The sequence below is a fragment of the Nelusetta ayraudi genome, unplaced genomic scaffold, assembly GCF_046127955.1.
Source record: "Nelusetta ayraudi isolate G7.1 ecotype Tasmania unplaced genomic scaffold, CSIRO-AGI_Nayr_v1 ptg000002l, whole genome shotgun sequence".
Lineage (NCBI taxonomy): Eukaryota > Metazoa > Chordata > Actinopteri > Tetraodontiformes > Monacanthidae > Nelusetta > Nelusetta ayraudi.
The window spans coordinates 8024937-8048072 of record NW_027466052.1 but is presented as its reverse complement, the minus strand read 5'-3'; the positions used below and the strand labels follow the sequence as shown (position 1 = coordinate 8048072).

At 42.9% G+C, this 23136-nt stretch overlaps 2 protein-coding genes across 12 annotated transcripts in view; one reads left to right on the top strand and one right to left on the bottom strand.

Moving 5' to 3' along the window:
- Positions 1–42: 42 nt before the first annotated feature.
- terb2 (telomere repeat binding bouquet formation protein 2) lies at positions 43–2302 on the bottom strand. The gene is made up of 7 exons (XM_076021689.1): positions 1815–2302; positions 1511–1592; positions 1297–1436; positions 1120–1181; positions 990–1036; positions 804–892; positions 43–641 (listed from the first exon to the last, which is right to left on the bottom strand). Exons 1-7 carry the CDS (start codon positions 1876–1878, stop codon positions 544–546), a joined length of 582 nt encoding a protein of 193 aa, XP_075877804.1. The 5' UTR covers positions 1879–2302; the 3' UTR covers positions 43–543.
- Positions 2303–20289: 17987 nt separating this feature from the next.
- Positions 20290–23136, top strand: part of tjp1a (tight junction protein 1a) — an 82505-nt gene continuing 79658 nt past the window's right edge. For 3 of the 11 annotated variants that reach the window (XM_076021523.1, XM_076021561.1, XM_076021552.1), the window contains exon 1: positions 20300–20486. In XM_076021523.1, the coding sequence (XP_075877638.1) occupies positions 20395–20486 (92 nt within the window). In that variant the 5' untranslated portion in view covers positions 20300–20394. Of the gene's footprint in view, positions 20487–23136 lie in introns of all 11 variants that reach the window. The other 8 variants (XM_076021627.1, XM_076021608.1, XM_076021618.1 and 5 more) reach the window with 5 other exon arrangements.

Here is a 23136-nt window from a genome sequence, read left to right as displayed (position 1 = left end):
AGTGTATCGTTGTAAGTGGTCATGTTGTCTCTTCCGCCACAGACAGCAAATGATAAATGACAACTGGGCTGGTCGGCGGAATTACAGCCTCAGAAATACCTGAGTTGGACTTGGTAAACCTATTTTTTTTTTTTTTTTTTTTTTTTTTAATCTGTCGGTCAATGTCAAATACCATCTGGCAAAAGATAAGTATACTCAAATATTTAGGGTGTAAAGATCTCACGTATTTTTTTTTTAATTATTATTTTATTTGTTTTATTTCATTTTAAATTCACCTTTAGCTAACATTTGGGATTTTATCACAGTTTCTTAGAGGGTTGTTTTTGTAGTTAGTTCAATTGGATATGAGGGATGTCTTATCAGACAGTAGTACTCAGGCAATTGTATTCTTGCCACTGAACAATACATCACATGGACTATGAGTCACATCTCCTACATGTACTTACAACTATGAACAATAATAATAATAATAATAATAATAATGATAATAATAAAACATAGATGCAAAGCAGTGATTTTTACATTTGCTTATGTTGCTGGTGATCAGCTGTCTTTTTTACAGCTGGATAATTGCAGACATCTGGGATGGAAATCACACAGGTGACCTAAATATTTTGGCAGGTTGTCCACGCTGATGTAGCCTGCTTATAAAAAAAAGTCAACAGACAAAAGCACACAGAGAGCAACAGATTAGACACCCACCATCCCCAGACAAATCAGTAAGATTACAATGGGAGACGACAAACAAAAAAAATATGCTGTTTCATGATGAATTAACAAAGAGCTTGTGATAAGTGTCTCACCTGTAGACAGGTCATTAACGGGGTAATCCAACAAACTGGCACACTGAGATGATTTACGTTTTGATGAGTCTGTGTCAGATGGTTTAGAACTAAAAAAAACAAAAACAAATGCACAATTAACTGATTGAGGAGATAAGAATTTACTCAGCTCAATTTTTAATTATTTGTAATGGAAATATGACATACTGGCAACTGCTGAGCTGTTCTTTAACCCACTCCTTTCTGCTAGGACCCTGTCGCACACAGCAGAGCCAGGGTGATTACAGTCGGCTTTATTATATGCTTGTGTGCTAATGTAATATTTTGGTGTGCTTACTGGTTTGACAGATTGCTCATCCTCACTCTCCCAAATCAACCTCCCGACAATGTTCCTCACTTCTTTAATACACGAAATAAGCACATTAAAGATAAACATTTGCTTTGGCATGAAATTGACATAATAACTTTTGTTGTTATTGTTTTTATTTAAACTAGTCACTATTTTACCACTCACCATGCTGCACTGAGGCTGGAGGCAGCACATAATGGCCAATGCACACCGACTTTACACTCTGGCGCTTCTCGCAGGCCAACAGAAACATGCTGTGAAAAACTACCACCTTGTTCCAGTGGTAGTCTCTGCTCTCAAATATCCTGCCAGACACAACTTGTGTTTTAAACGACATGCAATTTGCTAAATTGGTTTGTCCAAATGGCATTACGCTTACCGCTGGGTATCAGGACAGTCTGCATCCTCACTGAAAAGGTAATCGGCTGTTCTCCAGCTGGCACTGCTGCCCCCCTCTATCGCTACAGGGAGACGTGTCATGGGTATATTAAAGGGGTTATTTAATAACATAATGTATCCACCCGTAGGTGACTTGTGTAAACTCAAGTGCATATTAAAATGGTAGTTTGTTTGACGAGAGCTAACTATCAGCGCCGTCATGCTAGTCTCTGGGCGAATAGCATCTGAAAGGCGCCACCACACATTTAGCATTACTGAGATAATTAATATTATTGTCAACTCACCCCATAACTGGCGGTATGTCTCTGGGACGCTGTTTGAAAACCAGGCAGACTTTTTTCTAAACATAACTATGTTCCTAACTAAACTAGGTAGGTCATGAATAGAGCGGACTTATTATGTAGCCCTGTTAATGCCAAAGATTTGTTACGAAACGGGAGCACCCCTCTCCCTCTCTTTGAATGTTCGCCTCTGTTGCCTGCGGGTGCATTGAAGTTTCTAAATTTAAATAAACAAATGAATAAATAAATGAAAATGTAGACGTTCTCTAAAGGAAAATAAAAGTCCAACTTTGTTTGACCTCAGTTCTATGTGTTATTATCTATCAGCATGTTCATCTTCGTTCATCTATTTGCTGAAAATTCACTATCGGTGCTACGGAAATCCCAAAACTGTGCACCTCATATTTTACGGAACGTCCAGTTTGGGTACCACTGTTAGCTAATTTAGCTACCTAAGTTAGTGATGATACATTTCTCACCCTTCTCGGGTATCTTTTAAAATTATTTAATGCTTAATACTTGCTTTAATTTTTGAGAATATTGGCGGATTTACGCGAGTCTTAGTTATCGTTTTATGTTCTTGAGTGCATACGGGCTTCTTCTTGTTTTTTTCTTTTCTTTCTTTCTTTCTTTTTTTTTTTTTTTTTTTAGCTTACTCTAACTCACTTTCTGTGGCAACTGATAGCGCAGGACTGTCTCAATATGCTATCTAGATGTGCACAAAATGAACACATTGAGATGAACGTATTTGTGCTGATGCTTTCATTTAATTAATAACGGTGATCTTATCCACCGACTGCCTTACAATGCGAGGTCAACGGGAAAAAAGTTCACAGTTCTGCATGTGTCCACTAGATTGTGCTATTGCGACACATTTTCAACTCAACACCAAGTCAGTCAGTCTCGTTTGTATCTCCTTATATCCAGTCATTGCTTCAAACATAATACATATTGATGGCTTTAAAAAATAAACGGAAGTTTTGTTCTCGTAGCTGCTCCCACTTAAGGAGTCAGCACAAGAAAAACATATGATAATTTAGTAGCTTTAAATGTAACCATTGTTCAATGTAGATGATAAAGCTATGTTGACACAGACGGAGAGCTGTTTTATTTAAACTAGTAAAGCTTTCGGGGGTGATGTGCAGGGCTGCAAATAAACATGCCAGAATAAAACTGAACTGAATTAACCTCCATGTCATTGTTTTGTCCAACACAATCGGCTCCATGCTGAAAAACACTGTTCGGCTGTCTGTGAGGTTGTGTGCAGGTCATGTGTTCATTATGACAGGCAACCATGAAACCCAGTGACTCCTGTTTACCAGGCCCAATAATGTCAGGTAACCTTGTGTTTTATAACAGCGGGAACCTATTAGGGAAGATATTGCTGCTGTGTAGTCTTACTGGGGTAACTGATGGGCTCTGCTTGTTTGAACTCTGAGAGACCAGCAGGGCCATCACTCTCCCAGTAAAGGGGCTGGTATTGGCTGTGTGTCTGGTTGTTAAAGGTCTGAAGAATTGTTTTTACCGCCGCCGTCAAGCGTGCCCGCCGTTTAGCTGCGTGTACTGTGTGAAGGTTGACTTGACCGCTCTGTCCAAGTGTGTGTGTGTGTGTGTCTATATATCTATAGATATATACATGCTGGCAGCTCGATGGCATCTTCTCTCCCTCTTACCTTCACAGTTTCCGGTAGAGGCGGCTCAAAGCAATATCTCTGTTGCCATGCCAACAGTGAAGCCACACCCTGTTTCTTACACCCAACCCCCCAACACGTTCTGTTCATAGCAGAGCACTTGCAAGAGGGGCTGGTGCAACCTTGCAAGAAGGGCTCAAGCACAGAGGAACAGCAGAGGAACATCTGCTGCCATTGTGAAGCACAGCCTTTGCCACTATGAGTGTAAAATTGTTTAACATTTATTCTCCATTTTGTGCATTTAAATGTTTGTCTTGAACTGAAATTCTGAAAACGTGAATATCCTTTTTGTAGCAAGTAGTCAATTCATGTCAACAAACATGAGCAACAGCACTGATAACTGATTATCATTCAGTTCACTTAACAAGCACATCAGATCATTTCGTGTTGTGCAGCAACAGCCAGCCGTCGAATGTTGGTATGAAAATGTAAATCCAGATCATCACGTCTCTTTGGTGCCGCTTGAAATTACAATGGGTAATTTTTATCCATTATATGGAGCAGTAATGGAAATAACTTTGCGGCCAATTGCAGCCTGCATCCTTGGAGATGTGGTCACTTTATGTAATGCTGCGTCTCAGTGACAGTATCATCCTGGCACGCAGATAGTGAGAGGCACAGCACCAAGCGAGTGGGACAGAGAGCCCTGCACATCCTCAAAAGCACCAGTGTTACAGTAACATAATTGCATGCCACGCCGCAGTTATATTGCTAAATAGCATGATCAAATATTAATGCTCCAACTGTGCAGTCGGCTGGATGGAATGTTCCATCCTCAATGTTCTTATTGGTGGCTGGACTTAACAAGTCATTCAGTAAGTAAGCAGTGAAATTGCATGTCAAATTTTCATGAGATATATTTTGCAATGGGAAGATTTAAAAAAGGAGCAATGTGGAATCAATATTTAACAAACGACATGATCAAACCATCAAATATGAATTTGTTACAAAGACAAGGGGTCATGCAGTATATATGTTTTGCTCCAAACAGGTTGGCTGCAGCTGCCGTCTGAACGTAATGCCGCTGGCTTCAAGTTTTACTGCCCCAGATCTGGCCAGTCAGCATTCTCTGACACCACTTTGTCAGTGACATGGTGCCATAAAATTGTGGAGGTTTTTACATGATTACAGGGCGATAGAATTGTTTGGTCTGCGCCGCTGTAACTTGCATTTACTTTGGTGGAGTGCGAAACGGATGTTCTGTCATCTTTCCATCGCTCTCTGTCTCCGCATAAAATCTCTTTCTGTCCCGCTGGACCAACAACATCAAAGGTGCGCGCCTCAGATCGCAGGTGTTGAAGGATTAAGGCCACCGCAGGATGGGTTTTATTCTCTGGTTCATCTTTGATGTAGTGTCTCATTCACTCACTTAAATCTCTAACCAGTAAAATGGATCTGTAGCCCAGAGTGCTCACGGGGAATATGGAGTGTCTCTGCTGTCACCGCTGTGACAAAAGGGTTCGGATTAGAGTTGATGTCAAGATATTTATTGTTTTCCATGTAAAGTTTTTCGGGGTAGTTATGTCATCACAACGAGCTTCTAAACTAATGAAGACAAGCAAACAAAGAGTTTGTCTGGATTGGCACTGATTGGCCTAAATGTTGGACATTGGTAATAATGGTGATTTGCAAACAGTGTAAGCAAACCAAACCACACTGTACACATTGGTGTTGGGAATGTTTCCAGTGCACACATAGAGCTTTCAAGCATCAACGCAAAACCTCTGGCCGTATTGAGCCCCCGCGGTTGTTCACGTGGCCTTTGAACCCTGTTCATTATGTTTCATATTGTGATCTCAAGGAATACTGTAAACTACGCTGCCTTGATTCTGTGAAATAAACAGATTAGGCTACTGTCACACCTCTGCAGCCTGAACGTGTCAGACTGTTTCCACCCTAATTTTGTGCTCCGACCCTAATTTCATGCTCATACGTTGTATTTTCACACGTCGGCCTCCACGCCACCAGGGAGCCTCGCGGGCGACAGCTGCGCTCCAGGGCGAGAGGTCGCTCCCCATCCAGCAGGCTAAATCGTAGGCGAGCGTGTGGGTGGGTGGGTGGTGGTGGGCGAGAAAAATAAAACACTCTCGCCTCGCAAATGCGCCACCTTCACGTGCACCCTCGCGCACGTGTGCGATCGCGAGGCTGCACAGGGGCGTCGGTGAGGCAACAAACGGAGTGAGATATGTGTTTGAACAGAGAACACCTGCGAGACAGAGCCTGCCAACAGAATCAAAGTTGTGACTGAGCATCGAGGCTGCTTTCTCACCGTGGGCCGCCGGCCCGCGTTGCCAGACCATGTGTGAGTGTTATTCGCCCTTGATGAGCCCACGGTGACTCATCTTTTTGGAGAAAGGCATCGCTAAGAAACGGCCGCTTCCCGGGGTCCGAGCTCCAGCTGGGCACCAGCCAGTTAGATTAATGATGTGGCTTCCCTTTCTTTCCTTTTTTTTTTTTTTTTAACATTCCTCCCATCGCTCTCTTCATCTTCTATTATTGTCCACGTGTGACATTGTGCCTTATCGGATGTCTGATGTGGTTTTTTTATTTATTATTATTTTTGAAAGATGACATCATACAAATCTGGGGCCAAGAAACTCAGGTTTCTTGTGCGTGTGTGTGTGTGTGTGTGTGTGTATGTGTGTGTGTGTGTGTGTGTGTGTATATGTATTTCCCATTTGTCATCACAGTTCTCCTATAGTAATGATGTCACTATTTCATTGATGCATAAAAATAATAATAATAATAATTTATCTCTGGACGATGTCCACACAGTGTTGAGCTACCTTTGTGTCAGGCTAAGTACATGGAGTTCTATCAGGGCACATGCGATCATCAGGATCATTACAAATTATTATTATTTTTTAATGATGCTATTGATTTTGATTCAAAATGTGTTTTATTTTTAAGTCTTATGCTAGTTATTCTACAGTGGTTTATTACTGTAAGTGAGTTTTAATCAGTGTTTTGGCGTTGCTTGTTTCTTCAATTTGTTTTTGCAGAATAAACTTGAAATTTGCATTTGATTTGTGTAAAATCAATTACACAGTTCAAATAAAATTACATTTTCCTGTGTGTGGCTTATCATCAGCGATCTTGCATCTTTTGTTTTCCCTCCGTTTCATTAGTAGTGAACAACCAACAGTGTCAGAAGTGTTCCAGGCTCCTAAAGTTTCTGCCCAACATCATTCGACTGGAGCGTAGAGTATTTTTTTTCTTTTCCATTTCATGATGAAACAGTGCCACTGACATAGTGGACAAGTATACGACCATTAGGATCCCTCTGGCTTCCGTCTCTTCCGGCCCTGAATTACTGCCGCAGGATGCCAGTGTTTAAACACAGCTGCTTTTTGGCTCTCCTCCCTGAAAGGTACAGTATGAGTCTGCTTTCTGTTGACCGCTGTCAGAGAGGAAGCAGCACCTCATAACTGTGATTCTTCTGGAATCATATCCGTGTCATTAATAATGTTTTTCCTTTTCATGAATATATGAATATGTTAATGGAATAATAACAATAAACTCTTTTTCAATGAAACAAAGCAAAACTGCTTTGCAAGGACGGGTTGAAGATTGAATCCAACACTTAAAGTTTTTCAACTTTTGCTCCATCCTGCAGATGGTCGGTTATCTTGTGGGTTTATTCCCCGCCCCCCATCCCACTTGCCAAGACCAAGTCTGGGGAAGGCTGATGCCATCATTATTGTGGCAAATCCTAAACTGTTGAGACTAATCTGCCACTTTGTGTTACCGATGTAGATTTCCCCTGAAGAGGCAGCGAGAGGAGAGGACGTCCTGACGAGAGTTTAAAGTCATTCTGACTGTTGGCCTGCGTGCCCCGCGGGGAAGGAACATACAACTGTAGTCACTCTGTGTTCGGGCAAGGCCGATCGCTGGCTCTCCTCGGGGGAGGAGGTCATCTATGATTTCATCATCACCAACCTGTCGCGGCGCAACTTTAGCTCTGAACTGATGACCTTGATCTGCTTCTTCAGTGGTTCACCCTCATCCTGTTTGTTTGGGGATGCCTGGGCTTTGAATACTCACGGTCAGGGATTTCCTGCTGGCCTGCATCGTGTTCTTTTATTAGCAATAGCTTTGTCTTCAGCAAGTGAAAGATTTGTCATGCTTGTCAAATTTGACATCATTTCAATTTCTTTCATAAAAAATCTTGAATGTCTCAACGGATGAAATTTTTTGGACCCTGCCTGGTTTTCCATCCTTGACACCAGCGGAGCATTCAAATTTTTAGAAGAAAAAAATATATAGAGTAAACAGCATGTTGACCCTTTGTTTACAGTCTCCTGCAAGAGAGTAGGGCTCTAGAATTCAGCTAAAACACAGTGTCACGTCCCTTTATGATGTCACAAAGGGCTGTGTTTTAGCACACGTCTTCTGGAAGTTGGAGCGAATTAAAGAAATACAATTAGAATTTTACAAATAATGGACCCCGTAACGGCATTACTGATCATTGTTGTTCCTTGGTTCAATTTCTTTGCGAGCTGTGGAGGTGACATCGGTGGAGTTGTAAATGTATTCTGTATATTTCGAGAGCTGCTTCCAAATAAAGCGGCCCGAGGGAGACACGCAGCCAACTAGTCATCCCTGATCAGCTCACACAAAGTGACAGCGATGTTTGCTTTCTTGCAAGGAACTCAAACGCGTCCAAAATAAGCAGAGAAAGGCCTGACAAGAGCGGGGCCAGAAATAACCTTTGAAGATACTGTCAAAATATCAGCATGTCTGCTTGTATTTGTTGATGTGTTTTCTGGAGCAAGCTTTGCTTTTAATCCTGTGTGGGTTTTTTTTTTTGCTATTTTGTTTGTTTGTTTGTTTGTTTTCAGCGGTGTGAACAGTGAGGAGAGACGCCGGCCACTGTGGCTGAAGATGAGTCACGTCCTCGCATCCTGAGGGACTCGGTGGCTCTTCACCAGGAGTGGACTGAATAGGTGAGACTGCAGAGAGACACATGGCAGACACATGGTAGACCTCGCAACTCTCTGAATCGGCGGTCATTATTTTATTTACACCTCGTAGCAGCTTCTTCTTCTTGGTTTTTTTCCATGTTGTTGTTTTTTTTCCGGATCAGCTTTGAGCAGCAAATTCTTGTCCTTGTACATCGTAGATTTCCTAATGCTCTTCATCCGAAAAGAGGCTGATTGGTTATGGAATCCAGTAGGTTTTTAACGCGGTCTGTTGGAGGTTAGCCAGATGGATGAGTGAGATTTTAGAGTTTTAGAGTTGAACGCCATGCATGGATAACAGAAAATGGTCTAAAGACTTGGCTATATAATATTTGCTAAAGAAAATGAAAAACGTGGCTCTTCTTCCGCTGATGGCGAGTGGATGATGTAAGACGACGCGACTTACTGTGCCTGATAACCATATTGATGAACACAGTTTGTCAGTTATATTGTTCGAGATGCCTACTAGTAAGGAAAAAAATGTTATGCGCTCTGTGTCGCATCCTTAGATTAAATCTTTATGTTTTTAGGCCTAATTAAAGGCTGTAAGACTCTAGGAGGAAACCAAAATTATTTGCCATTAAATAAATCTGTGCTAAGTACACCACCAGAAAATATGTCGATAAATAAACCGATAAAGATTTTTAAGGGTTGAGATCTGTTTCCCTTAAATCTGGATGTCTTTTCCTCATCTCACTTTGGGCCGCTGCCAAATCCTGCCCATAAATCTCAGGAAGCTCCTGAAATAAATCACTCAGGATTTTTTTCCCACCAGTTTGTTGTTCAAAAGTGTGATTGCTGAATAAAAGGCCTGGCTCGTGGGGCGTGTAATAGTTTGAATCAGACACTGAGGGTCCCCCCCCCCCCTACTGGTTCTCTACCTTCTGTTTCCTCGTGGGGATCATTTCAGTCTGCCAGAGTAAAACAACCTCTCCCAAGATTTCATCAAGTTGCTGAAACTTGTCATTTTGTGTAAACGCCTTGCATATATTCAGTGTATTTTTAGGATTATTTCATGCCGTAAGTGTAAGCATTAAAAAAAAAAAATGTTTTATTAGCAAAAAAAAAAAACTCACCAATATACAGAAAAATCCACTTCATTAAAATCCTGACCGACAAATAATGACAGTCGGTCCCTGGATATTGTGAAGTTTTAATTTGAAATAGTTCACCAACATGGCAAGCCACATACTGGAACAAATCCTCTTTTACTCCAACACAAATGTATTTATATCTGGCACTCAGGCTAGCTCCCTGTGTCGTGATATTCAGTTCAGGTTACCTCTGCCACCAGCAGGAAGTCGCTGTGACCTTGGCCTTGACTCTGCAAATCTGCCCAGAGCAGCAGAATCCCTCCCTCTGTCTGCTCCCTCGCTCTCTCTCTCTCTGTCACTGTCATTGTCTCTCTCACACACACACACACACACACACACACACACACACACACACACACAGTATTCTGTATGTACTCCATCCCTTCATCACATCGTCTTTATGTATGTTTGTGTGTTTGATGGATTTTTTAAAGAGCCAAAATAATGCAAAAGTCTCATTAGTGTAGCAGCCAGCTCTGAATGGCCCCATTGCGACATCACAGCAGGAACCGATGGAACCCCAGCCAGGTGTTAGCTCCGCCCCCTCAGACTGTCTTTTTTGGGCTGGTGACAAAGTATCGGTTTGAGCAGGAAGCAGGAAGCTCTAACTGGCTGTTTTTATGAGAATGTGCTATTTTCTCGAGATCAGAAGAGTTTATGGGGCTACATAATGCTGCAAGGCTGCTCTTGTAGTGTCTGAACTCTTGATCCTACCTTGTTTTGGGCCTGGCTTTTTTATGTATTTGTGCTGGTTTTCAATACAGTGACTGGCATATTGAGGCTAAATTTAACTGTATTTTTGAATAATTCTTGACTGCTGCCAGCGTCACTGTCACTGTCTCAGTGCCAGACTGCCAACGTAAGCTTTTCAGTGTGCATCTGTATTCTTTAGGAGTGTCTTGCTCCATTAGAATTGAGTTTTGCTCGATATATGAAATGCATCATATTTTACTGACCGTGTCCTGTTGCTCACTGTATTTTGTTTTACCCTAAAAAGCTGCCTGACTTTACGGTCGTTCAGTTTTCCTGTTGTCTCGGCAGATTTGCTCCTAAACCAGACGACCAGCCTTACTTGGGAATACACTGCTCAGTGTGAGACTGCTGCAGCAATCCTGTTCCAACGAAAAAGATTGAAAATATGCTTTGCTTTTGTCTTTCTGCCAAATTATTTTCTGTTATCCATTACTTTAAAAGGGGGATCATTCCAACTGAATTCATTCTGTAAATGATACGTCTAGTCGTTGTCCAGGAGAGACGAACCTAATAATGAACACAGGCCTACAGAGATCCAGGTGTTACATAACTGTAATTATAATTTCAATTCACCCACAAAGAAGGACAACCTTCATTGTGGCAATAATGTTTTCAACTCAGCTGTTCATTCGCCTCCTGAAGACGCTGGAGACAGCTGATGCTAAGTACAGAACTAGCAACTGATTACACCTATCGCAGAAAGTAATATCACACACCTTCTGTATGTGTGTGTATGTGCTCCTCTCCAACGTCTTGTTTACGCAGCCTGCCAGCTGTGTGATCATGTGATGCACCACTTCCCCCACATCCCACCCGTCCTGATACCGTGTCAATAAACTACACCTAGTGTGAACGGACGCCACTCGAGGCCAAAGCTAACGCTGCCTTCTAAAACGATAGCCTACGGATGACTGGGAAAAACAAAACAGAACGAAGTACCAAGAGGGACAACTGCTCGCTTCCAACATTATGGACTTCCCTTGTCGCTGTACTAGTTGCTGTTGTTGTACACAAAACGATGGCGACGTCCTGTTATAGCATCGTTTGCTAAGTAGCTGCTGCACAGAACGCTGCTGAGGACGTCCTGCTCTGAGGGGGCTACTGCTTTGGAGGGCGAGGTGAAAGAGGAGAAGGTGGCTCTAGTTTTGTTATGCATGCAGGCTAAACATCTTGAAGTGGTAGGGACTTGCACTGTCGAGCTTGTTCCATTTGTTTTCATTGCAATTCTTTTTCTATGTGTCTGATTAATCCAAGAAGATTCAAGATGTTTTTGAGCTTTGGGAAATCTACTTTAAAATCAGTTTTAATTCATTAAGTACCCTGTTACGAGCCTTTGGATGAGGGACACCTTTATTTTATTTTTTTTTTGGGGGGGGATCATACTTTTCTTTAACCCCTGACTCTCTCATCAATGCACTGAGAAAAAGTAGATCACTGCAGAAATCTGTGCATTAGGTGACTGAATCACATACACCTGCAACATATTTCACAGCACTTCCAATAACATCCTCATAAATCCCTCTTCATTTCAAACCCCCGCTGTTTTTTTCCAAGTTAGTTATGCCCACGAGTTTAATTACAGATTGCCAGTGCGTGTGCCGTGACTTAATAAATGTATGCACAGACAGATGGTGCAATAATCGTCTTTTGTTCACTCCTGCGTTGCAGCGAGGAAATGCAAAGCGACAGCGCAGGCCGCACGTGAAAAGCGGCGTCGAGGCACCTCAGCGCAGATGCACTGCTGAATACATCATGCATTTGTGAAGAATTTGCAAAGAGCTTTTTTTTCTCCCCCCTTTATATCAAGGAAGCGAACTAAACTTTGCAGAGTTGGCGGTTTGTGAATTTAAAGAAGCATAAATCCTCATGTCAGTCTTTGCACGATACATAAATCTGTGTCTGCTAACGTCTTTTAGCAGAGTTTAAAAACCGCTGGAGTTTTATTTGAAAATTGAACCACCTATTGCTTATCTTTTTAGTCCTTGCCTTTTGTGTCCTGCTGCGCATGGATCTTCTGCGACACGACTGAGCTGCTCTGTGATACTTTAAAGAGGCTGCACTTGTTAAATCCATATTCAGCATTTTCACGTTCTTTACCTTCCAGAGGTCATTGCAGATTTCCTGAAACGCAGAAGTAGAGTTTGGAATAGAACAACGACAAAAAACTTGCTTCCATGCTTAGTGTTTCAATGTAAATGCAAAATTATGTTACAAGTGGGTCTGTAAGTGTCACATTTTTCTTGCCCTTGATTAGGCTTCATTGTTGGTTCTACCCATTCCTTTGCACAAAGCTGATTCTATGATCTTGACCAGAGTTGAAATGATTAATCCAATTTATCATCTGGAATTGATTAAAAAAAAGAAAGCTAGATTACAACTCACACACACACACAAACACACACACGTATATACAGTATATGCATGCATTGTTGTATATATGTATGTGTGTGAAGGTAGACATTTTTTTCTTTTACTTTTATGCATTGTGTTGTCTCATTTGGTTCTTGAATAATGAACGAGTTTTTTCTCTCTTAGATGCGTGTCTTTTACTATTTCTTTCTATTCACAAAATTGTTTAACCAAATCACATCAAACAAAACAATTTGATCATTGTACTTAGGTGGAATATTTAATGTTGTATAATGGCCCTGAAGGCTCACAGACGAATACGAACTTCACCACATGAACACAAACTCTTGTGCTGTGTTGTGGATTTGCATCTGTCTCATGAGCTTTTGGTCCTTCCATAGTACAGTGCTTCGGATGTCAGTATCAGGGCACAAAACCCCTTTAAATTAAAGAGTAAAGTAAACAATGTGTTTTACTGCTGTGTTTTGGAAGACAGTTCTAAAACAACAACAACAACAACAACAACAACAACAACTACAAAAAAAAAAAGAGAAGGGAGGGGAGATGGGCTCCCATCCCGCAGGCCGTCTGTGCCTCACTTCATCACTTACCTCAGCAGATCCGGCACTGCAGCGGGACACGGAGCGGAGGAACTCTCCAGCTGACAGACTGTTAATAAAGGTGACAGTGGGAGGGCAGGAAGCTGCTGGTGTCAGAGCTGCTGTCTGGAGGGGCGGCAGGGCAGAGTCTCGCCTCGCCTCCCTGTCAGGTAATCCTGTCAAGTGAGTGCAAACACACCCTACTCCTGCTCACAAGGTTCGCATTAGAGGCTTGGGAGCAACTGTCAGGTGGAACATCTGTTTACAGGTAATTGTTTTTTGTTTTAAGAGCAAACGCATAATCACCATCGTAGCAGCAGGCCAGTATCTATTCCCAGGTCTCCCGTTTGGTTTGGGGTGTTCGGCTCGACCTTAAAGGGATGGTTCGTTCAAATCATTCATTGTTTTACGTCGGCGAATCTCCTCGATGGTTACATGGATTCGAAACATCACCAGAGCCAACATCAATATGGGCTGAGCAGTTGGCTCGATATTGACTCAGCACTCCTTTTAATTATTAGTTGTTTGTTTTTTTGCCCAGTTGGCAACCGCTTCAATCTTGAGTCTCATAACCAAAGGTTTTGCTTTGTTGTGTTTCTTTCTCAAGAACATGATGTGAAAAACTGTCCTCGCCGTGACATGGTACGGAGCACAGTGCAAACATACTGTATACCCATCGGTGGGGAGGCGGGGGGGAGTAAAATCGTGGCGTGCCGGCGTTATCTCTGAGTCGTGAAGGAGCAGGAGCGTTCAACTCAACAACTGTTTCATTTACATATTGCATTACCCTCGGTTGATTCACATGATTTATGCATCCTCCGCAGCACCCATGTGTGCTTTCTTATCACGTCACCTCTCTGACAAGCCTCACACAACGTCCCAGGCCTGCTCTTAATCACAAGGATAGCGTTCGTAAGATTTTTCCCACCTTGTTTTCCCTACTGTGCACCACTGATGTGTCCTTGTATTTACTCTTATGTTTCATACAACCCATAATAATGTTTTTTTTTTTAGACACAATTTAGCCAGACTTGTATTTTGCTTTATACATAAAGTCTGGTAGAAATAACTCACATTCAAGAATAATGGTTCTGCCCATTATTCGATTGTTTTGCATCCTGAATCAGTTTTGAAAATAGACCAGGCGCACTCTTAAATCTAATTTTAGCTCAGCATTGACAAGCCAGCCCTAAAAAAAAAAAAAAAAAAGGCAGGTTCTCCGTTCAGTGACATTCCGCCACTTTATTCAGTGTCCCAGTTTAGCAGCACTTCCCGTTTAATTAGTCTGCAACTTTCATTGTGGCAGGAATTAAACCCTGGACCACGGAAACACATTAAACCTAATAGTCGCGCTGTAAACACGGCTGTGTGTTTTATTGCGTTATACTGGTAAAAGAGCCGCAGTCAACTCAAGTGGTACCAATTATCATGTCAGCAGGACCATTATAACTCAGTTATGGCTCTAATTGCTCATTTAAATGTACTTATTGTAAATCGAGGACCACTGTACGTTCACAGGGCTGTAAAAATGAAATTAGTCTGACAATTTCCTTATTTTTAAATTGTTCTATTCTATTTTACACTATTCATAAAAACTTCATAATCACAGCGTTATGTTTTTGTTTCAAAGCTAAAGTTCAATAGGCCTTGTCAGCTGTCGAGAAGGTAATTATCAAACACCTCCATCATTTTGTGTGCTTGATTACCACAATTGCAGCCGCCTTTTTCAGGCCTTAACAAATATGAATGGCTCGTGCTGTCACGCCATTCATCATTTCACCTCTGAAAATGCAAACATAGTGTTTTTTTGTTTTTTTCAGGCACAAAGTGCAGAGCCAGTGTTGCTGTGCTGGTGGTGCAGCTCTGTAGTGAAGTATTGAGTTACAGGACGCTTCCACTGTTGCAACTGTATCTGTCCCGCATGGACACACCGCTCTGGACGGACAAGAGTCATAGTAGCACATAACAGGTGGATGATGACAGGGGGACTAATTTATGGGCTGACGCACGCACGCACACACACACACACACACACACACACACACACACACACGACTGTACCCTGTGTATGTGTGTCGCTGTATAATCAGCTGATGTGTTGTGTACTCATGCCGTGTGTTTGTTGATTATTTGTATGCCTTCAAGCACCAGAGAGAGCGAGGGAGAGAGAGAGAGAAAGAGAGCGAGAGAGAGGGAGAGAGAGAGAGAGAGAGAGAGAGTGAGACAGGAGCACCGTCCAAGGCTACAGATTTAATCTGGCTGCTGTGGTCATGTGATTAATCGTGGCCAGGGGCCAGGGGATAGTGTAATTTATGGTGAGGGGGGGGATCAACACATTTGGATGGTTGCTGCTCCTGAGGGAAATCTTACTCTTAAACCAAACCAGTATTCTTCTCCCTCTCCTCCTCAGAGCGCAGCGTGGCTATCGTAACAGGTTGCTTTTGAGTTAGCGATTTTGTATTCAATCTGTGCCTCTTAAGATGATGAAAACAGACTCCAGGGGTCATTTTTATTGAGCGGTTATGAAGATGCAGGGTCATGAAAACGACTACCACCTGAGCCATTTAGACCCTCTTGTTGTTTAAGGCAAGAAACACACAGCAATCGATCTCATGCTATGGGACACAGGTGATGATTCTTTTGTAATTTTACAACTGCAATGTATACATGTGTACATTTAAAAAAGCCTACATCATTTGGAACAGTACTTTTGAGTACTGACAGCCTTTCCTTTCATTCCGATTGTCCCATTGCAAAAGCAAATATAGCTGCCATTAGGATTTTTAGCCACTGCCTGCACACAAGAGTGCACAGCGTCGCAATTTGCACATGAATGCACAAAAATAACAAAGTCCAAAGGTTGGCCGTGCAAAATATCTGGTTGACATTTGGCATAATGCACCTTTTTTTTTTGTTTACTTGGTGTCAATCCGGAAAACTGCCTCACTGAAGTTGGAATGTGGCATTCTTGCGACCGACACAATTCCGACTTAAAGGGGCCCGTCCGATGACGTGGAAGGTCACGAACTTGGAAAATCCGACTTCTGAGATGTAATGGAACGCGCCGTGAGGGCTGTGCATCACTCCTAGCTCCTACCGTCCCTCTGGCTTAAGTCCGCAACGCTGCCGTGTCGACCTCTTCATCCTCAGTCTCCTTCAGGCCACTAATGTGCCTGCGTGTGTGTGTTGGTTTTTTTCTCCCCCCCCCCTTTACTTAATCCTCTTTCCAAGAACTACAAACAAACACGAGAGGAGTCTGTGGGAAGGCAAGGTTTATGTGTCGGTGTGTATTTGATGATTTTTTTATGTGGTTGTACAGTTGCCAGTATCAAGCAGCGCTGCTCAACACCGTAGTGTTTCACTGACCTTCCCCACCAGCTGTTACCAGCTCGCCCCGTCCAACAGGGGCTGCTTGCTCTTGCACTCGCCATCTGACTTTTCCCGGCAATTTTTTTATTGTGCTGTTTTTCATTCCTACTATCTAAATTTACCTTTTTTCCAGTGCATGGGCCATCTCAAGTTGACTGAGGTTTATACACCTCACCTCTTCCCCTCCTTAATTCTGTTTATTGGCCTGGATAAATATTTAGATCTGGAAGGAGATGTGCTGTCTTAACTCATACAGCCAAAAAAGGTGGGAAAAAATGTGGGTTGCTAACTACTGCCAACTTGTACAAAGGTAAATATTCTTGGCAGGGGGGGTTTCATGAGCATTTTTTATTATATTTTTAAAGCCTGACAATTGAAAGTAATTATTCCAATCGGCCATCCATCCATTCATTATCTTCCCATGTTTTTCCTATAGGGGCAGGGTGGTGAGGTGAGATGAGGGCTGAAGTCTATTTCAGCTGACACGGCGTAAGAGGTAGGTTGCAACCTGAACCAATCTATGATTTTTCACAGGGCTGACATACAGGGAGGAGCAACCACACACGCTTATGTTCACACCTAAGGGCAAACCTGGAGTAAACCTAACAGGAATATGCTTTGACAGTGAGAGGAAGCCAGAGCACTAATAGGAGACCCACATAAACAATAGCAGAGCATGCAAACTAGACAGAGAGGCCCCAGTTAAGCAGGAGATAAAACCTTGTGTGTTCTCTCTTGAAGTGAGGTAACACTCACAAGTCCCAGACACAAGGACCTTCCAGCCGCCCTTGACTCACAAAGAACATCAGCATCATTGCTGATTACATGAACAAAGACTGTGTTTCAAGGCTTTTCTTTTCAAGAGATTTAAGACAATTGAGAGAAAAGTCACACGAGGACCATTTTAGGTGGAGTTTGAGAACGTTTTTTTTTTTTTTTTGGCAAGGTGTCCGTGGCAATTTCCTGGTTTGCTTGTCTTGTTGACCTTGATTTAAAGTCTCACATTGCTCTCAGTTAAAGAGCCCATAGAAAGCATCCAGAGAGAGCGTCAAAACTTGTAAAAAATTGTTGCATTCAAGCTGTGCGTCATTAGTGTTGCGTCACCGACCCCATGGCCAGCTGCCATACAGCTTTACAGTGGTTAATGGAACTCTTTCTACTACCAATTTAGAGTCATTTTTGTTGTTGTTGTTGTTGTTTTTTAACAGCATCAGTACTAATGTCTGAAGCCATTGTTCACAACTAGTTCTTCCTCATCTTTTTCCGTGGTGGTGTTTTCTTGCAGCTTGGAGCAGTCTTTTCTTTTCCTTATACTGCTTCCCTACAGCTGAGTAGTTATGGAATCCATGAAAAAAAAAAAAAAATACATATATATATATGTATATATATGTATATATATATATATCAAAACAGACAGAAAACAAGGCCAAGATGCAGGAGCGACATTTCTGCCTTGAAATCTGAGCGGTCCCGCTGCCACTGACACAACAGCATCACCGTTCCACTCAAATAGTTGTGCCTCTTTTTTTTATGACTCCAAGACAAACATCAACATGGCAGCCCACAGGGTGTCACTTTACTCTGACCTTGCGCTCCCGGACAGTCCCGTGTCCCCTTTTGTACCCAAGATCGCACCAAAGGCTCATTTTTTACTGGCATTTAAATTTGACACAGAATCAATCATTGATTTGCATCTTGGGAGCTCCGTGAACTGGGAGTCACTAAAGGGCGAGCAGAGGTAACGTGAGTCTTGCATCACTGTGTGGGATGGCAGTAATGGACGGCATGGGGAAAAGAACATGCTATTTCCAAACAGAAGAATGACAATAGTCACAACAGTTTTGTTCACCTCTCACTCCCTTAAGCTTATTATAAAGAAAAAAATGTAGCATTTTTTTTTTTTGCTGTCAATCATTGAACATTAGATGAATAAGGCAAAGCTGTTTTTTTTTTTTAATTATAGTAATAATAATAATTTTGCCTCCTCCCTACAGTGTCTTATTTAACATTGCTTGGCTCTGTTTTGCTGAGCCACCAATTAGATCATGTCCACGTGCCTGCTCGGTAGGTCAAACTCGCAAAGAAAGAGTGTGATGCTACTTAAGGGGATTGAGATTTAAGTCACAAGGTCGTAGTTGGACCAGATTAAAGCGGCGTAACAGCTCCAAGAACTCTTTCTTGCTAAAATGGTTGTCAGCGTAAATGGGAAAATATGTCTATGTGTCAACAAAGAGGCTGTCACAGCAACATAGCAACTTGCTTTGATTTGTTGAGGTGCAATTCCTTGAACCCATTCATTTTAAGGATTTATAGTAAATCTGTGTCGCCTGGCAGCCTAAATTTAGGTTATTTCTTGTGATTGTTTTTTTTGTTTTTTTTGATCTTATGGAATTCATTAAACCACGAGACCAAGGAGACCCATATGACTATCTTCTTATTTTGATCTTTTTTTCTTTTTTTTTATCATTCTGATATATCCTGACTGTTAACGTGCCAACATTTACTACTTTAACACTGCATACTGGAAACAAAAATGAGCCAAAATAGAGAAGTACATAATTTTTTTATTTAATTATTTACAATTGTTTTCCCATCATATTTGTACAGGACAGAGGACAAGAAAAAAAATATTAATGCCCATAGTTGAAGGTACATTTTTAAGTAAAACAAAGAAAAAAATGAACTTAAATCTGCATTTAGCTCATCACCACTTTTGAAAATACTGTATTTTGTCTTACAAAAGAAAAGTACCATCAAAGTTACCTGTGAAACATACACTCCCTATTGAAAGTCATCGTGATGTTTGATGCGAACGGCTCGACGATGGAGGTGACGTGAACAAAGGTGCATGGGGCAGTTATAAATACACAGTGACGAGGCATGATATTAATATTGATGAAATACGCATAAAACAATGGTTTTGCATTCATATGTACAGCACAGAGACGTTACTCAGCAAGAGCCTCCACCACCACCACCACCACCACACCCCCAGACCATTACATTTCATCCTCGTCCATCTTCCTCCTCCTCCCTCTCTTCTCCCCCCTCCCCCCCCTCGCCTGTTACTGCCCATCCCTCTCTCTCTCTCTCTCTCTCTCTCTCTCTCTCTCTCTCTCTGCTTGGACACAGTCGCTCTCTCCATCTTATCTCGCAGACGTTTGGGTGCCACCGCCGCTGCCTCTGACTCCTGTTTGACTCCTCCACTCCACCAAACCCAGAGCGGCTGAGGTGGAGGAGGAGGTGGTTGGTGGGTGTTTGGGCGGGGGAGGAAGAAATAAACAGGGAGTGCGTGTCTGTGTGTACGTATGTGTATGTGTGTGACAGAAAGAGAGAGTGAGAGGAGGGGAAAAGTGGCGGCTCCGGGACGAACCAGCACCACAATGAGCCGCTCCTGACTGAAATTGAATGGATTAGCCAATCTATTCTGAGCGCTAATGAGATTAGAGACATGGTTCGCGACGGCGTGGTACCTTTGGCAGAGCCCGCGGGGGAGCGTCCAGCCGGCCGCGGAGATGGCGCTGGTGACCGGGGCCAGTACTAGCGGACGCTCGGACGCACGCACACCTGTGCCGCTTTTGTGGCGCGCGGATTCCTCGAAGTAAGAAGAAGAAGAAGAAGAAAAAGAAGAAGAAGAAGAAGAAAAAGAAGAAGAAGAAGGAGGAGGAGCGGCGGAAGGAGCAGCGGCGGCGGCGGGAGGAGCAGCAGCAGCGGCAACAGCGGCGGCGGTAGTAGTGGTAGTGGCAGCAGTAGTGGAGGATGACAAGATGAAGTACCAGAAGTACATCACGGTGATGCAGATGGCCATGGGAGTGACAGCCTCCAACAAGGACTGCCTCCCCACCAAGAGACAGCTGTGGTGAGTAGGAAGACACGGTGGTGCGCGTGAGGACAAGAGAGTGTGAGCGCGTGTGTTTTGATGTGCGCGCGTGGGGGTGGGGGGTAGAGTAAAGCGGCAAAGGTAGTGTGTGTGTGTGTGTGTGTGTGTGTGTGTGTGTGTGTGTGTGTGTGTGTGTCGTCTTCGCGTGGACCTTCGAAAATGACCCTCGCGGTTTTGTCGTCGCGCCGGAGCCTCCTTCCGTCCTCCGCGAGCCCTCGTCGCTCGTGCGAAGTTGAAGGCATGCAGCTGCTTCTCCCCAGTGTCCGATTGTGTCCGCACGAGCCACGGGGGAGAAGAAGAAGAGAGGGAGCTCGTGCAGCCGCGCGCGCGAGCCCTCCCTTCCGCGCGTGCCCCCCCGCCCCCGTTCCCGCTTTTCTCCTTTGTTTGTTATGATGATGTTCCGCGCGGACAATACGGAAGCAGGTGTGTTCACGTCGGTAGAGTAAACAAAGCGCGAGAGCCGCTTTGAAATTGTTTCTGACGCGCCTCACGCGCACGCTCAGAGTGGTTTTTGCTATTATTGTTTTATCTTCTCTTTCCAATTTGAGGTGTTATTTTACCGTCCGTCAGGTCTATTTCGGTAAACTGATGGAGCGGCTGCAGGGGGGGGGGGGTGATTTTCTCCTCTCTCATCACTTATTCAGCAGCTTTACGCTGCCTGCCATAAGATCACAGTGTGAAGTGATGCTGAGAGCTTCACTTCCATTGGCTGCCTCGCCTTGGCGTTTTCATATGGACGATTCCTGCCACGTAATTCTCATCACAGTTTGCTGTGTGTGCACTAGGTCGTTGTGATGTTGGATTCACATTTGACCATTATGCCAAACGTCTTTTTTTTTCTTTTTTTTTTAAAAATCATTTATTTCCCTTTTGGGCACAGTGGTGAGCGCTGCCGATTCACAACAGGAAGGTTGCAGGTTCGATTCCCGGCCTGGGACCTTTCTGTGTGGCGTTTGCATGTTCTCCCTCCGTCTGCGTGGGTTCTCTCCGGGTTCTCTGGCTTTCTCCCACAGTCCAATAACATCCATATGAGCAGAATTGGAAACTGTAAATTGTCTGTCAGTGTGTGTGTGTGTGTGTGTGTGTGTGTGTGTGTGTGAATGCGAATGGTTGTCTAGGGTGTCACCCTGCCTTTGCACTATGACAGGTGGGATAGGCTCCAGCAGACCCCCGTGAACCTGAGTTCAGGAGGAAGTGGGTATTGAAGATGAATGGATGGATGGATGGATGGATGGATGGATGAATATTTTTCCCTTTTTTCATTGCACTTGGCAATAATTTTGCCAACCAAACTGTTTGCATAAAGGCCTATTTGTTTTAGATTTTACTTCTCTCTGCGTCTGCATTCGCTCCCTCCAGGTTCTTTGACTTCCTTCCCTATCAGTCCTAAAGCCGTGCATGTTTGGTGAGGAGCAATGTTTCACATTATCTCAAGTGACTCTTGGGTATATTTTGTCACTGATGATCCAGCACCTTGCAATTCAAAATTGAATGCTTGAATATAAGAATGAGCAGTTATGACGTTTTTTTTTTTTCCCCGAGTGTAATGTTTGGATGATTGGCTTGAATTCACAAAAGTTGAATGTGTCATTTTTACTCCATTAACACACTGGGTTCTGTTCTGAACATCTATTAGTTTCAATTAACCCTTAAAAGTCCACACCAAGAAAAAAAAGCTATGGAAAAAAAATTTGTCTTTGCATTTTTTGATTTCCTTGGGGCAATTGTAGCAAGAACGTTCAAGGGTTAAAGCTAAACAAAAATGTCAATCAATCAGTATTGAAGCTTGATCAAATGTTCATTAATATTGGAGGATACTGCACACATTGGACATTCTTGCATGTGTTATATTGAATTTGTCCTTTTAATTTTAATAAAAACATGCAAACCTTTTAACTAGATTAAATGAATTCCTCTGTTGATATTAGGGAATGACGACATGTCCTGTTCACTGTTTGTCATTTGAGGGTAAAGCCTACTCTGATTATTCATTCAGATAAGAACCTCATTTATGTCAAAGTGTATAATTTTATATATGTATATATTATATATGTGTGTGTGTGTGTGTGTGTGTGTGTGTGTGTGTGTAATATATATTATATATATTACATATATATAATACAGAGCAGAGTGGAGCTCAGTCTAATTATAGACTCTCATTAATCGCACAACGGGCAAATTATAGCATCTTCTCCCCCTGTAATCCACAAAGATAACATTTAGCCCGAGCAATAATCCTCCCAGATTGGCATTGCTTTCACAGAGAGCAGACAAACACTGGTTTATTTTAATGAACGTCCCTGCTAGTTACTGAGCGGCTCATCCGGTCTATAGGAGCGAGCTGGGCACTCTCCGCCTTGCATCGCATGCGGAGTCGCTGCTAATGACACACCTGACTGAGCCAGAAGTCATCACACCAGGGAGAAGGGCTGGTTTCCCTCCCTCTTAGCTCATGAGTGCTGTCAAATGTATTGCAAAGGACTCTGTGGAGACTTGATCCTGACACTTCTCCCTTAAGAGAGGCGCGGCGGTCTGTCTGTGGCCATCACTTCATGGTGGGGGAAGGGGCACAGCCATTAAAACTGGATTACTGTATTGCCTCCGACAGCCACTTGAACAAAGGGAAGCT

Bases quoted from the DNA above. Each gene is read 5' to 3' on its own strand.
- terb2 (XM_076021689.1), bottom strand. From the start codon at position 1,878: ATGTTTAGAAAAAAGTCTGCCTGGTTTTCAAACAGCGTCCCAGAGACA. The intron at 1,593-1,814 runs GTGAGTTGACAA...GTCTCCCTGTAG, and splicing joins GACATACCGCCAGTTATGGG to CGATAGAGGGGGGCAGCAGT. The intron at 1,437-1,510 runs GTAAGCGTAATG...TGTGTCTGGCAG, and splicing joins GACTGTCCTGATACCCAGCG to GATATTTGAGAGCAGAGACT.